Below are 16,943 nucleotides of genomic sequence, written 5' to 3'. Positions count from 1 at the left end.
CCTTTAAGAATAAAAAGGTTTATGAGCAGCCATGACAGCTTTTACTTTTTACTTGTAACCCTTTTGTTTTTCAAGTTCATAGATACTTATTACAAATACAAAAAACTCATGTATACAGTGTCCACACAGTGCTTTATTATTGCCATACTAAACTAACTAGTCTAAACCTGCTATCACACCATACTTTATGGCCATTTACTTACAACCATTTATGTGCTTTCAGGTTTTTTCCTATATTCTCAGGAGAGAAATAAAGAACCCAGAGTGCAGACATCTTTCTAGGAAGTTCACTGAATGGGCATATGGGCCCGTCCATTCTTCTCTGTATGATCTTTCTGGTGTAGACACAACAGACAATAAATCTGTGCTAGAAATCATCGCTTACAGCAGTGAGACACCGGTGAGTTGTTACGGGGTCAGCTTGATGTCTACGGTTTAAACATGTCATATCTTCTTGATGACATAACTTCTTAAAGTGGTTATCCAGGAATCCAAAGACAGACCTCATTTCTTTCAAAGACCGCTCCCTGTCTGTTTCCAGATTGGGTGTGGTATTACAACTTGGCTCCATTCACTTCAATGGAACTGAGCTGCAGAACCACACCCAACCTGGAGACAAATTATCCCTGTTTTTCGATTCCTGGATAACCCCTTTAAGAGTAGGAAAGCACTGAGTAAATAACATAAATATTTATATGAGTAAAATAAAGTTATTTCTCTCTGTTCTACACACATCTTAGTTTGCGCTTGCACAATCCAATTTTCCACTTTCTGCATCCTTTAAAGAGTAACTCCGGTGGAAAAAAGTGAAAAACAAATGTTTACAAATCAACCGGTGCCAGAAAGTTAAACAGATTTGTTAATTACTTCTATTTAAAAATCTTAACCCTTCCAGTACTTATCAGCTGCTGTATACTACAGAGACATTTGTGAAGTTCTTTCCATTCTGACCACAGTGCTCTCTGCTGACACCTCTCTCTGTGTCATGAACTGTCCAGATTAGAAGTATATCCCAATAGAAAACCTCTCCTGCTCTGGACAGTTCCTGACATGGACAGAGATGCCAGCAGAGAGCACTGTGGTCAGACTGGAAAGAACTTCACAAATTTCTCTGTAGTATATCTGTAGTATACAGCAGCTGATTAGTACTGGAAGGATTCAGATTTTTTAATAGAAGTCATTTAGAAATCTGTTTAACTTTCTGGCACCAGTTGATTTGAAAAAAAGTTGTTTTCCACCGGAGTACCCCTATAATACAAAAATTATTTTTAACACAACATACTGTAGGTAATGAAGGCTGTAATAATTCATATAGAACCTAAAGCATATGTATCCCCTATCCACAGATGTGATCCTCCACGATCTCCAGAATGGCACCCAAATCTCCTGTGCACAGAGAGGGATCAGCATGCCCCCTTCATGCATTCGCTATGGGAGTGCCCAAGATACATGAGTACAGTGCTTATGTAGCTCCGGAGCTCCCACAGAGAATGCGTAAACCCCTTATGGGGCCGCCTGGGCAATAGAAGATCATGGGTTCCCTGTGTGAAAGCCACATTTTATAGATACCCCCTCCCCCCCTGCCCACATACAATATAATTTATTTCTCCTTATGTACAGTCTGCTGGGGATGATAGTCTGCTGGGGGTGATAGTACTCTCACACGCAGAGTTTCCGCTTACCGAATTCCGCCTCAAATTAAAGCCCATAGACTTCTATGGGATTCTGCACTCCCATTCACACTTCTGAATTTCCGCAAGCGGAAATTCAGAAGTGTGAATGGGAGTGCAGAATCCCATAGAAGTCTATGGGCTTTAATATGAGGCGGAATTCTGTAAGTGGAAACTCTACCGTGTGGACAGACCCTTAGGCAGGCTGTACATGCTGAGATCTCACAGTGATGGGAATGTGGTGAACAAGTCATTTTGACTGCACAATAAACTCAATTTAAAAACCCAAAGAACATGGCAAAATTATGTTTATTTTTTATTGTTTTATATTGTAAAATAAAGAGTGCCAATAAAAGGTACGACTTGTCATGCAAAAAGCAAGTCCTCATATGTCAGCGCATAAATACAATCCCATCCCAGCGCAGCTTTCATCTCTTGAACAATGTTCCCTAAAGTGGGAGTATTTAGCAGATGTAGATGGGTGATAAAGAATATTACTATATAGTAAAGCACCTTGTAGGCCAGATAGCAGAGAAATGATGTGAATGATGTCTCCATGTTCTACAGAATCGCCATGAGATGCTGCTAGTGGAGCCTCTCAACAGATTATTACAAGACAAGTGGGATCGTTTTGTCAAGAGAATCTTCTACTTCAACTTCTTATCGTATGTGATCTACATCACCATCTTTACCATCGCTGCCTATTACAGACCAGTTGTGGGCGATGTAAGTTCATCTTTTCTTTTGGAAGCTAATAATGGAGATGGGATAGATATGCAGTGCATTTTAAAGGGATAGTTTCTAGACAACCCCTTTATGAAAAGAACATGTTCTGGTCATCCATAAATCACATTTTTGCTCAGCTTCAGTAATACAGGTTTTTCTTTAGAATGGTAGGAGCTGTGTTTTTGTGACCTAGAGTTTGAAATCATGTGTATAGGTTAGGATTTAAGAGATACCACGCTGGCTAGGTAGGTGGTTGCATACAGTTATACATTGATCTCCATATTTAAGGGGTACTCCAGTACTTATTCCCTATCTACAGAATAGGCTATAGGCATCTGATTGCGAAGGGGTTGGGGCTGCGACTGCTCGGGCCCTGTCTCTCCCTGCACAGCGAGAGATGGGGCCCTGTTATGGAGATTACAGGGAGTCCCAACGGTTGGACCCCCTACAATCAGTTACTTATCCCCTATCCCATAGAGAAAAGTTTTGAAGTTTTGGAGTACCCCTTTAACCCCTTAAGGACCGGAGGTTTTTCCGTTTTTGCATTTTCGTTTTTTGCTCCTTGCCTTTAAAAAATCATAACTCTTTCAAATTTACACCTAAAAATCCATATGATGGCTTATTTTTTGCGCCACCAATTCTACTTTGTAATGACGTCAGTCATTTTGCCCAAAAATCTATGGTGAAGCGTGATATGTATTCTGTAGGTCCATACGATTAAAATGATACCCTACTTATATAGGTTTGATTTTGTCGGACTTCTGGAAAAAATCATAACTACATGCAGGAAAATTAATACGTTTAAAATTGTCATCTTCTGACCCCTATAACTTTTTTATTTTTCCGTGTATGGGGCGGTATGAGCGCTCATTTTTTGCGCCGTGATCTGAAGTTTTTAACGGTACCATTTTTGCATTGATAGGACTTATTGATCTTTTTATTCATTTTTAAATGATATAAAAAGTGACCAAAAATGCACTATTTTGGACTTTGGAATTTTTTTGCGCGCACGCCATTGACCGAGCGGTTTAATTAATGATATATTTTTATAATTCGGACATTTCCGCACACGGTGATACCACATATGTTTATTTTTATTTTTATTTACACTGTGTTTTTTTTTTTTATTGGAAAAGGGGGGTGATTCAAACTTTTAATAGGGGAGGAGTTAAATGATCTTTATTCACTTTTTTTTTTCACTTTTTTTGCAGTGTTATAGGTCCCATAGGGACCTATAACACTGCACACACTGATCTTCTATGTTGATCACTGGTTTCTCATAAGAAACCAGTGATCAACGATTCTGCCGGATGACTGCTCAGGCCTGGATCTCAGGCACTGAGCAGTCATTCGGCGATCGGACAGCGAGGAGGCAGGAAGGGGCCCTCCCGCTGTCCTGTCAGCTGTTCGGGATGCCGCGATTAGCCGCGGCTATCCCGAACAGCCCGACTGAGCTAGCCGGGAACTTTCACTTTCACTTTTAGCCGCGCGGCTCAGCTTTGAGCGCGCGGCTAAAGGGTTAATAGCGCGCGGCGCCGCGATCGGCGCTGCGCGCTATTAGAGGCGGGTCCCGGCTTCACTATGACGCCGGGCCCGCCATGATATGACGCGGGGTTACTGTGTAACCCCGCGTTATATCAGAAGAGCAGGACCAAGGACGTACCGGTACGTCCTTGGTCCTTAAGGGGTTAAAGGGGTACTCCCGTGGAAAACTACATTTTTTTTAATTAACTGGTGCCAGAAAGTTAAACAGATTTGTAAATTACTTCTATTTAAAAATCTTAATCTTTCCAGTACTTTTTAGGGGCTCTATACTACAGATTAAATGCTTTTCTTTTTGGATTTCTCTGATGTCACGACCACATTGCTCTCTGCTGTCCATTTTTGGAACTGTCCAGAGAAGGAGAAAATCCCCATAACAAACATATGCTGCTTCGGACAGTTCCTAAAATGGACAGCAGAGGTCAACAGAGAGCACTGTGGTCATGACATCAGAGAAATCAAAAAAGAAAAGCATTTCCTCTGTAGTATACAGCCCATAAAATGTATTGGAAGGATTAAGATTTTTTAATAGAAGTAATTTACAAATCTGTTTAACTTTCTGACACCAGTTGATAAAAAAAAAAAAAAAAAAAAGTTTTCCACAGCAGTACCCCTTTAACCCCATGCCGCAGAATCACGTCTATAGACGTCGGATTGCACAGGTACTTCCCGCATTCCGACGTCTATAGACGTCATTCAGTTAACCTGGCAATGCGCGGCATCGCACGGGTTAACTGGCAGAAGTCCCACTGTTACCAGCGGGGGACAACTTCTGCTTCACCCCCCAGGACCATTTGTGGATGGTCCTGGTCAGCGATCACTGTTATTGGTCCCTGTGGACTAATCACAGTGTCTCAGCTGACGTGGGGTGAAAGTTCCGATCCCCCGCTCTGCCCTTCCCTAGACGTCGGGCAGGACGGGTGAAGAGGACCCCGAGAGCTGCGGGGGAACCGCGGCACATACCTGCGGGGAGACCCGCGCACAGTGGGGATCGGGGACCGGTGGCAGGCACACGTTGGGGCGGCAGGCAAGTGGAGGAGGCAGCAGCGGCGGCATCAGAGACAGCAGTGAAGATCATCACTGATCTTCGCTGCTGCTTCTAGGAGTTTCAAGACTACAACTCCCAGCATGCCCAGACAGGCTTTGGCTGTCTGGGCATGCTGGGAGTTGTAGTTTTGCAACATCTGGAGGACCACAGTTTGGAGACCACTGTGCAGTGGTCTCCAGTCTGTGCTCTTGCAGATGTTGAAAAACTACAACTTTCAGTATGCCCAGACAGTCCAGGCATGCTGGGAGTTGTAGTTCTGTAACATTTGACCCTGCAGATGTTGCCAAACTACAACTCCCAGCATGCCTGGGCATTCTGGGCATGCTTGGAGTTGAAGTTTTGCAACATCTGGAGGGCCACAGTTTGGAGCCCACTACAAAGTGGTCCCCAATCTGTTCTCCTCCAGTTGTTGCAAAACTACAACTCCCAGTATGCCATTCGGCTGTCTGGGCATGCTGGGAGTTGTCTGGGAAACATCTGTTTTCTAACTCAGTGTTTCCCAACCCGTGTGCCTCCAGCTGTTGCAAAACTATAACTCCCAGCATGCACTGACAGACCATGCATGCTGGGAGTTTTCATTTTGCAACAGCTGGAGGCACACGGGTTGGGAAACACTGAGTTATGTAACAAACTCTGTGTTTTGCAACCAGTGTGCCTCCAGCTGTTACAAACCACAACCCCCAGCATGCACGTACAGCCAAAGGGCATGCTGAAAGTTATAGTAGTGTGCCTCCAGCTGTTGCACAACTACAAGTCCCAGCAATGCCCTTCTGTCACTGCATGCTGAGAATTGTAGTTTTGCAACAGCTGGAGGTTTGCCCCCCCCCCCCCCATGTGAATGTACAGGGTACATTCACACAGTTGGGTTTACAGCGAGTTTTCTCGCTGCAAGTTTGAGATGCAGCAAATTTTCTGCTGCAGCTCAGACACCCATTGCGAAACTCGCTGTGAACCCTATGTGTGAATGTACCCTAAAAACACTACTCTACACATAATAAAGAGTAAAACACTACATATACACATACCCCTACGCCCCCCCCCCCCCAATAAAAATGAAAAACTTCTTGTACGACAGTGTTTCCAAAACTGAGCCTCCAACTGTTGCAAAACAACAACTCCCAGTATTGCCAGACAGCCACTGACTGTCCAGGCATGCTGGAAGTTTTACAACAGCTGGAGGTACCCTGTTTGAGAGTCACTGGCGTAGAATACTCCTATGCCCACCCTATGCAATCCCTAATTTAGGCCTCAAATGCACATGGCGCTCTCTCACTTCGGAGCCCTGTTGTATTTCAAGGCAACAGTTTATGCCCACATATGGGGTATTTCCGTACTCAGGAGAAATTGCGTTACAAATTTTGGGGGGCTTTTTCTCCATTTACCCCTTACGAAAAGGTAAAGTTGGGGTCTACACCAGCATGTTATTGTAAAAAATAAATTTTTTTACACTAACATGCTGGTGTTGCCCCATACTTTTTATTTTCATAAGCGGTAAAAGGAAATATGGAAAAACCCCATATGTGGGCGTAAAATGCTCTACGGGCGCACAACAAGGCTCCGGAGTGAGAGCGCCATGTACATTTGAGGTGATTTGCACAGGGGTGGCTGATTGTTACAGCGGTTCTGACATAAACACAAAAAAAAAACGCCCACATGTGACCCCATTTTGGAAACTACACCCCTCACGGAACGTAACAAGAGGTATAGTGAGCCTTAACATCCCACAGGTGTTTGAAGAATTTTTGTTGAATATGAAAAATGTGTATTTTTTCACAAAAAAATGCTGGTGTTATCTAAAATTTTTCATTTTCACAAGGGGTAATAGGAAAAAAGCCCCTCAAAATTTGTAACCCCATTTCTTCTGAGTATATAAATACCCCATATGTGGATGTTAAGTGCTCTGCGGACGAACTACAATGCTCAGGAGAGGAAGAGCGCCATTTAGGTTTTGGAGAGAGAACGTGCCTGGAATTGAAGGCCATGTGTGTTTACAAAGCCCCCATAGTACCAGAACGGTGGACTGTACCCCTTATTACATTACTTGATGGGTGTAGTTTCCAATATGGGGTCACATGTGGGGGGGGGCCACATGTGACCCCATATTGGAAACTACACCCATCACGTAATGTAATAAGGGGTACAGTGAGCATTTACACCCCACAGGTGTCTGACAGATATTTCGAACAGTGGTCCGTGAAAATTTAAAATGTTATTTTTCATTTGCACAGCCCACTGTTCCAAAAGTCTGTCGAACACCAGTGGGGTGTAAATGCTCACTGCCCCCCTTATTACATTCCGTCGTTTCCAAAATGGGGTCACATGTGGGGGTTCCACTGTTCTGGCACCATGGGGGGCTTTGTAAACGCACATGGCCCCCGACTTCCATTCCAAACAAATTCTCTCTCCAAAAGCCCAATGGCACTCCTCCTCTTCTGAGCATTGTAGTTTGCCAGCAGAGCACTTGACGTCCACATATGGGGTACTTCCATGATGTAAATGGGGTTACAAATTTTGGGGGGCATTTTCTCCTATTACCTCTTGTCAAAATTGTAAATTTTGGGAAAAAACTGCATTTTAGTAAAAAAAATAATAATTTTTCATTTACACATCCGACTTTAACAAAAAGTCGTCAAACACCTGTGGGGTGTTAAGGCTCACTGTACCCCTTGTTACGTTCCTTGAGGAGTGTAGTTTCCAAAATAGTATGCAATGTGGCTTTTTTTGCTGTTATGGAACCATAGGGGCTTTCTAAAAGCAACATGCTCCCCAAAAACCATTTCAGCAAAATTCACTCTCCAAAATCCCATTGTCGCTCCTTCTCTTCTGAGCCCTCTAGTGCACCCGCCGAACGCTTTACATCCACATATGAGGTATTTCCTTACTCGAGAGAAATTGGGTTACACATTTTGGGGGGCTTTTTCTCCTTTTACCCCTTGTAAAAAGTCAAAAACTGGGTCCACAAGAACATGTTAGTGTAAATTTTCTCCTTCACTTTGTTAAAGGATTAACAAACATTCTGAATATCATTTTTTATACTTTGAGGAGTGCAGTTTTTATAATGGGGTAATTTATGGTATTTCTAATATGAAGACCCCTCATATCCACTTCAAAACTGAACTGGTCCCTGAAAAATTCAGATTTTGAAAAATTGGAAAATTGCTGCTGAACTTTGAAGCCCTCTGATGTCTTCCAAAAGTAAAACATGTCAACTTTATGATGCCAACATAAAGTAGACATATTGTGTATGTATATTGTGAATCAATATATAATTTATTTGGTACGTCTATTTTCCTCACAAGCAGAGAGCTTCAAAGTTAGAAGCTACATTTTCAAATTTTTCATGACATTTTGTAATTTTTCACCAAGAAATTATGCAAGTATCGACGAAAATTTACCACTATGATAAAGTAGAATATGTCACGAAAAAACAATCTCAGAATCAAATTCATAAGTAAAAGTATCCCAGAGTTATTAATTCTTAAAGTGACAGTGGTCAGATGTGATAAAAATGCTCTGGTCCTTAAGGGGTTAAGACAAAATTGGTTTTGGCTGCAGGTATGCAGAAATTCAGTGTATAGCCACCTTAAGTTCGAGTCTAAAATCTTCCTTCTTTCTGCCATTTTTAGATCCCCAAACTGTTTGCAGCCTGCATCTAGGTTCGGATTCTTATATGTGTGTCCGTCCAGTAATACAGGCTGTAAATGGGGTCTGTGTATTTAGCAGTCTAGAGTTTAGCATTACATGTTGAAATGTGTTAGCCACTGCCTCTTTTTTATATATATTTTTTTATTTTGTATTATAAAAAATGTTGATTTGCTCAAACTATCCGTCTTTTTGGGATTTTCTAGGAACTTGTTTCACTATTTATATTATGCCCCTAGAAAATTATCTTTTTAACATTTAAGTCAATTTTCTTGCCACTTCTAGCGTTCTCTGTAGGTACTCCTGTTCAGGGCTGGTGCAAGAATTTTTACCACCCTAGGCAAAATCTCATTTTTGCCGCCCCCTGAATAACTGAATGACACTAACATACCAAAAAAGAACAATACCACCATACCGTGACTGAATAACACCACCATACCAGAACAGAACAATATCACCATACCATAACTGAATAACACCCCCATACCAGAACAGAACAATACCGCCATACCGGGACTGAATAATAATACCACCATACCGTGACTGAATAACACCACCATACCAGAACAGAACAATATCACCATACCATAACTGAATAACACCCCCATACCAGAACAGAACAATACCGCCATACCGGGACTGAATAATAATACCACCATACCGTGACTGAATAACACCACCATACCAGAACAGAACAATATCACCATACCATAACTGAATAACACCACCATACCAGAACAGAACAATATCACCATACCATAACTGAATAACACCACCATACCAGAACAGAACAACACTGCCATACCGGGACTGAATAACACTGCCATGGCAGAACAGAATAATACCACTGTACTGTAACTGAATAACACCACCATACCAGAACTGGACAATACCGCCATACCAGGACTGAATAACACCACTATACCAGAACAAAACAATACCACCATGCCAGGACTGAATAACACCGCCATAGCAGAACAGAACAATACTGCCATACCGTGACTGAATAAAACTGCTATATCATTACATAAAAATGCCACCATACCGTGACTGAATAACACTGCCATACCAAAACAGAACAATACCACCATACCAGAACTGAACAGTACTGCCATACCACAACTGAATAACACCTCCATAGCAGAACAGAACAATACCGCCATATTGTGACTGAATAAAACTGCTATATTATTACCGAAAAATACAGCTATACCGTGACTGAATAACACCGCCATACCAGAACAGAACAATACCGCCATACTGTGACTGAATAACACTGCCATACCAGAAAATTACCGCCATACCGTGACTGAATAACACCGCCATACCAGAACAGAACAATACCGCCATACTGTGACTGAATAACACTGCCATACCAGAAAATTACCGCCATACCATGACTGAATAACACTGCCATACCAAATAGAAAAATACTGCCATACCATGACTGAGTAAAACTTGTGACAAAAAATGAAAAATGTGACCGTCCTGTGATATAATATCGTTATTATATAAACGCATGCAGTCAGGAGTGTATAATTCACTGTAGACTGGACAAATTATTTTAATGTGAGGGTAATTTTCTGTGTTGTGATCTGTAGTTTTTGTTCCTACTATTTTGGGGTAGATGGGACTTTTTTATGACTTTTTATTCATTGTTTTGTTAAATGTGATGTGATTTAAAAAATATTCTGACATTGTTTTTTTTTTTTTTTCAAATACTGTGTTCACCATGTGGGATCAATAATGTTCTATTTTAATAGACTGGACATTTCCTTGTGTGCCAGTACCAAATATGTTCTTTAATTATTAATTGAAGCATTTTGCTTCATGTTATCTGCAGCTGATTTTGCTAGTCAATGGGTAGTAAAATCCACTGCAGATAATCTGCAGCAAAATATGCACATGTGAACATACCCCTAGTCACAGAAATGCAGTCTTGACCTGAAAAAACTAAAATACTCAGATATACCTCCCAACTTTTGCTGAAAGCAGAGGGACAAGCCACGCCCACTAATGACACCCTCAGTCACACCCCTAACCACGCCCTCATCACGCCTGCACATGCAGAAAGGGAATACCTCTCTAACAGCAATAACGTTGTCAGTCTGTCATCCAAGTTTAGGAGGACGTGCTATACAGGTGACAGACTGACAACAACCCCCATCATTACCACTACAGACCATATAAGGGATTACATACAGTTACATCAGGTGACATATTCTCTGATGGTCACTTTCCTTTTTCTTCTCCATCCGCCCCAGACCGTCATTATGATTTCTTCCAGCTACGACTCCTCTCTGCTGAACCTGTTGGGGAAAAAATTTCAGGCTTCGTATTTTTTCAAGACCTTTAATGCCCCAAAACCATAATAATGCCCCCCTTGGTGTCCCACATAGTAAAGTGGGTAGATAAGTGGGTTGGGAAAGAGTCAGTAAGTCCCACCCAATAGGAAGTTAAGTTACTTCTTTAGGTAGACAGGTGCTTTCAGGTAGTTTCCTTCATCACATAGGTGCCCTGAGTAGGTAGGGCCCCCTCCAGAGAGTTCCCCCTGTAGGTAAATCCCCCAGATGGCTGTCCCCTGTATGAAAACCCCGATATAAGCTATGTAGATAGTAAGTAGCCCCCCTATTAGCTTGGTATTTAGTAGTTGGTAATTGTTTCCAGCTCCTTGGCAGCACAGCACCCTCACTCAGTGTGCACTCTAGACAGCTGCCTGACTTGCTTATAGCTGGAGCCAGCCCTGCTTCTGTAGGTACTGTGCTTTTTTTTTCCAGTTGTACACAGCCCATGTCATTCTCCCCTGCAAACTGCCTTGCATCAGCTTTTCTTCTTATCTACAGCCTGTCTTTGCTACCCTCCATGGATGCTCTGCCCCCTGTTTACACTTTGGCTTCTGTGTACAACCTCCCTGCTGTTATGTCTAATACTAAGAAAAGGGAGGGTGAGGAAGCCCACCAGTTCCTTATATTATTTTTCTTATAGTTTCTTATAAAAGTTATGTTCACACAGCAGATTGAATATTTCTCACAAACATTCCGCAGCAGCAGAGTCCCATTGCTCTGTTCACAAGACAGAATTCCGAAACAGCCTTGGAAATCCTGGTTCTGGGATCCATAAAAACATTGAAACTATTCAATGTATTTGCGGATTCCACTCAGAAAGGCATTGCCTATGAGATGGTGCGTTTCCAAGAGGTCCTAGGGCCGGCATGTTCTCACGACTGGAATGTCTGTGGAATGTCCGCTCTGAATTTTCTGTGTGGACATTCTATCGCCTAAGACAAACTCCACAGCTGAAACTTTGTAATGAAGAAAATGACTTCATTTTTCATTCAGGAAACAAATAAATAAATAAATAATTGCAATGGTGTCCATAGTTTTTTAATTGTTAAATAGTAGTTTTAAATATATAACATTTTTGCATTATATTTGTCAGCCCCCGTTCCCTGTAGACAATAAACTTCGTGCCACTGGGGAGGTGATCACTGTGATCGGAGGAATTTATTTATTTTGCAGAGGGGTAAGCCAATGCTTTGAATAATTTGTAGTTAATTACATGAAGAGTTATAACAAAAAAAATGAATATTTTATACATTTTAAATTGTAATAATTTCTGCATTTTTTATTTGCTTAAAACATACTTCCTTTGCCGAAAAATATGTTATTCTATTATAAAATGTGTTAGTAGTAAGAGCTTTAAAGCAGTTGCACTTACATTTTATCATTTTATACTTTAATATTAAATGTGTAATTTTGGGATATTCCAAACGTAGAGAGGATTTCATCTGAGGTATACACATGTAGTGGCCCCATTTTGGGGAATCTTTGGAATGGAGTTTGTAACCTAATTAGTGACCTTATCAGTTCTACAGCCTTGGCTTTACTAGATCATGATCTAAACCAAATTCCAAGGAAAATGAGAACACTAGTCCATCATATCTTAATTGTTACCGGAATTGGAGTTCTCTGGTTTCTCCCACCCCTCAAAAGGTTATACACAGAGTTAATGCACAATATAGATTGTAAAGGTCACTTTTGTTAGATACAGTACCTCTTTTTATATCTTTTTAACACTGAAGAAATGACCCTCTGCTACAATGAAAAATAGTGAGTTCACAGTCTATATAACAGTGTTTAATGTTGTGTCCCCTCAAAATAACTCAACACACAGCCAATAATGTCTTAACCTTGGCAACAAAAGTGAGTACACCCTAAAGTGGAAATGTCTAAATTGGGCCCAATTAGCCATTTTTCCTTCCCCGGTGTCATGTGACTAGTTGGTATGACAAGGTCACGTGGCAAGGATTATCCAGTAGGGCTCTTCGCACGTCATTTCATAATTGTCCATCTTGAGATGGAGGGGATTTCACAGTAAATCCATCTCAAGACGGACCATTGTGAAAAGAACCCTATTGGATAATCCTTACCACATGACCACCATCCTGGGAAACTCTACTATACTGCGGCGGTCTAATAATAACACCGCCCACAGTGCTATCCCACCGCCCAACTTCCATTCAGAAAAAGTTTCAGTCTCCTCCTCCCCTACTCTTGAAACCAGATGCGCTCCAAGCCTCCTTATCAAATAAAACCACAGAGTCTGTTTTCTCACACAAAATCATTTTATTTCCCTTTGTCTTCACGAACAAACTTTGTTTAATTTTCCACATGCCAATACATTGTTGCTCTTCCTGTAAGTATACACAATGTAACAAATCGATGTACATATGAAATACAAACCGATGTCAACACGCCCCTGACCCTTTTTCTCTTTGGCGCCATTTCTGTTTATTTAAATATGTGAATACTGCCACTTGCTCTACACTTGCAATCTGAAGAAGGGATATGCTATTCCTGAAACTCATTATTGCTTTTATGTATCATGTTTTATTTATTTTAATATAAATAAACATCAAATTTTATATTCAACACCTCTTGGACCATCTTCATTCGAGTAGCGCCTGTTCCAGTGCCTTCATTTCTCTTCTCTTTACTTCTACTATGGGTTCCTGCATAGGATACCAGTCCAGGCACCATCGGCTTGCAGTTCCAAAGGACAATCCACACTACTCCTATAAGGGGTGATATGCAAAAAATGACAAGAGGCTTAAAAGGTGAGAGTCCGACCTACACAAGGGGACCCAGCGGGTACACATACCCAACTGTATTACACGAGGCACTGTCCTCCCTCTTTTTTTTACCTCTTCTCTCCTCAGGTGTGAATGGGGAACAGGTGTCCTAAACTTAGTTATCGCTCTCATACTCTCTAATACTAATTACTGGAAGTTCAACATAGCACCTCACGGCAAGAAACTCCCTGAGGATCTAAAAAAATTGTTGCTGTACATAAAGATGGTCATCAAATTGGTCTGCATGGCTGTCATCCCAGAAGGAAGCCTTCTCCCCCCCATACTCAGTTTCATGACATGGCCTGGTAGAGGAGCACTGTGCCTACACTGCATGCTCCTCCTCCTGAACACGACCATATGATTAGCCAGGGCTTGAGTCCTGCAGGGCCGATCCTAGAATTTAGCTTACCCCACCCTCAGGACCTATGATGTTACTGTCACGTGACCAAATATATGTTAGGGCGGAGCTGAGCCACAGAGCATAGGGAAAATGGTGGCAGAATGACCTGTTTGATGCTGTGGAGGAGGTGGGGCTGAGCTGGAGTGGAGGTCACATGCCACCCCAGTAGTAAGGAGATTATATGAGGAGGAGGTTTGTTATAGTGTCACCCCAGTAGTGAAAGATCCAACACAAATACAAAAACAAAATTACTCCCAAATCAGCAGAGTCAAGAAGGCGCTTGGAACCAGGATAAAATACAAACTTTTCTTTTTTCCCACAATGCAACGCGCTTTGCGGAGGCTCCGCTTCATCAGGCAGGAACCTCTGCGAAACGCGTTGCATTGTGGGAATAAAGAAAAGTTTGTATTTTATCCTGGTTCCAAGCACCTTCTTGACTCTGCTGATTTGGGAGGAATTTTTCTGTTGGATCTTTATCTACGAGAGGTGGATCGGCTGCAGGAACCCTTCATGATTTACATTCCTATCCATGGTTGTACTTGGACGTAGTAAAACTATCTCTGGTAAGCGCAAATTTATACGTTGCGTTACCTGTATGCCTTGAGATATCACACTACGGAGCGCATCCTGTTCTGTCGTTTTATTTTACCCCAGTAGTAATGTGGTGTCAAAGGGTGGAGCCAATGGGCGGACTTAAGGGGGGGCCAAATTAGCTTTTGCCTAGGGTGGCAAAAATCCTTGCACCAGCCCTATACTGAAGAAGAACATGATCCCCTCCCTTCAGAGACTGGGCCACAGGGCAGTATTCCAACGTGATTACGACACCAAACACAGAAGCTGGCCAAGCATGTCTCCAGACCTAAACACTATAGAACATCTGTGGGGCATCCTCAAACAGGAGCACAAGGTCTCTAATATCCACCAGCTCCGTGATGTCATCATGGAGCAGTGGAAGATGACTTTAGAGACAGACAACCTGTGCCGCTCTGCTGAACTCCATTCCCAAGAGGCTTAAGGCAGTGCCGGAAAATAATGGTGACAACACCAAATTTTTACCCTTTGGGCCTAACTTGGACATTTCCACTTAGGGGTGTACTTTACTTTTCTTGCCAAGGTTTAGACATTAATGGCTGTGTTAAGTTATTTTAAAGGGGACACAACATTAAAGGAGATGTCCGGTACAGACTATTCTTATTCCATCCTTCCCGGGCTGCAAAAAAAGAGAAAACAAACTTTCACTTACCTTCCTACGTTCCCCGGAGCTCCGAAACAGCTGATCGGTCGGCCGGGCTGTCTACTTACTACTCCTTTAGCCCGGGACGTCACACGGCGCTTCAGCCTATCACCAGCCGCAGCGATGTCCCGCCTCGGTTGATGATAGGCTGAAGCACGGTGTAATGTCCCGGGCTAAAGGAAGTAGTAAGTAGACAGTCGGCCGACCGATCAGCTGTTGAGGAGCTCCTGGGGAACATAGGAAGGTAAGTGAAAGTTTGTTTCCTTTTTTTTTTTTGCAGCCCGGGCAGGATGGAATAAGAATAGTCTGCACCGGACATCTCCTTTAAAGGGGTACTCCGGTGCTTACACATCTTATCCCCTATCTAAAGGATAGGGGATAAGATGCCTGATCGCGGGAGTCCTGCCGCTGGGGACGCCCGTGATCATGCACGCGGCACCCCGTTTGTATTCAGTCCCCGGAGCGTGTTTGCTCCGGGTCTGATCTCGGTCGACCGCAGGGCCGGCGGTGTGTGACGTCACGCCCCCGCCACCGTGTGACGTCCCGCCCCCTCCCATAGGCTTGCATTGAGGGGGGAGCGTGATGTCACGCTGGGGCGTGACGTCACACACCGCCGGCCCTGCGGACGACCGTAATCAGACCCGGAGCAAACACGCTCCGGGGACTGAATACAAACGGGGTGCCGCGTGCATGATCACAGGGGTCCCCAGCGGCAGGACTCCCACGATCAGGCATCTTATCCCCTATCCTTTGGATAGGGGATAAGATGTGTAAGCACCGGAGTACCCCTTTAAACACTGGTATACAGACTGTGCACTCACTACTTTACATTGTATCATTTCTTGTGTCGTTTCTTTAGTGTTGTCACATGAAAAGATAGAATAAAATATTTACTAAAATACAAAAATGTGAGGGTGTACTTATGTGTGGTAACGTAGACCCCATGCTGTGGCAATTGTGGACATCTTAGTTATCCTCTTCTTATTATGTATAATCTAGTGACCTATTGTTTAATTCTGCTTGTTAGCTGCTTTCTTTATTTTCTAAATCTCTATCATATCTATCTATCTATCCTTCTGAGTCTGTCTGTCTGTCCTAGAGATGGGAAAGCATAGAAAAATTTGGGAAAAAATCTTTTTGTTTTCTTTTGGAAAAAATTGAATATGTTTTTTCATAATGATAAATTATAAACGTATAACATAGCATTTAAATTATATAACATTTATGCCTTCATGAAAGAATATCTGCAACTTCTCCAGTCTCACCTGAAGACAAGCAAATCCTGGAATACAATTCAAATACTGAGAATGCAATTTTTAATGAGTACCTGTCATTATGAAAACTAAAACTTTTTCCTATATTATATGTTAGCCCTCTTTAGAGCATCCCCCTGCCTTTATTTATTGATAATTTAGCTTTTTTTTGGTTTACTGTAGCTCTGATTCCTCAGCTCACTGAAGTGCTCGAGTGCTGTAGGGCGCATTTTCCAGAAGGCGCAACGTCACATGAAGCCCTGCTGGACTCAGGTTTGGGAATGTGCATAGAATTTG

At 42.4% G+C, this 16,943-nt stretch overlaps 1 protein-coding gene and 1 long non-coding RNA gene across 4 annotated transcripts in view; one reads left to right on the top strand and one right to left on the bottom strand.

Annotated features, from left to right (window-relative positions):
• Positions 1 to 16,943, bottom strand: part of LOC130356966 (uncharacterized) — a 107,958-nt gene that overhangs the window by 49,851 nt on the left and 41,164 nt on the right. Inside the window, exon 3 of one of the 2 annotated variants that reach the window (XR_008889045.1) lies at positions 13,030 to 13,702. The exons of the other annotated variant lie outside the window; for it this stretch is intronic. This is a non-coding gene — a long non-coding RNA (uncharacterized LOC130356966). Of the gene's footprint in view, positions 1 to 13,029; positions 13,703 to 16,943 lie in introns of those variants that run through there. 2 annotated transcript variants of the gene reach the window in all.
• The window catches only part of LOC130356962 (transient receptor potential cation channel subfamily V member 1-like), a 76,563-nt gene that overhangs the window by 41,364 nt on the left and 18,256 nt on the right, over positions 1 to 16,943 (top strand). For both annotated transcript variants that reach the window (XM_056559181.1, XM_056559180.1), the window contains exons 7-9: positions 224 to 400; positions 2,238 to 2,396; positions 12,067 to 12,150. In XM_056559181.1, coding sequence (XP_056415156.1) covers positions 224 to 400; positions 2,238 to 2,396; positions 12,067 to 12,150 — 420 coding nt within the window. The remainder of the gene's footprint in view (positions 1 to 223; positions 401 to 2,237; positions 2,397 to 12,066; positions 12,151 to 16,943) is intronic.

This window comes from Hyla sarda, chromosome 2 (genome assembly GCF_029499605.1).
Source record: "Hyla sarda isolate aHylSar1 chromosome 2, aHylSar1.hap1, whole genome shotgun sequence".
Lineage (NCBI taxonomy): Eukaryota > Metazoa > Chordata > Amphibia > Anura > Hylidae > Hyla > Hyla sarda.
This window is presented reverse-complemented; position numbering and strand designations above follow the sequence as displayed.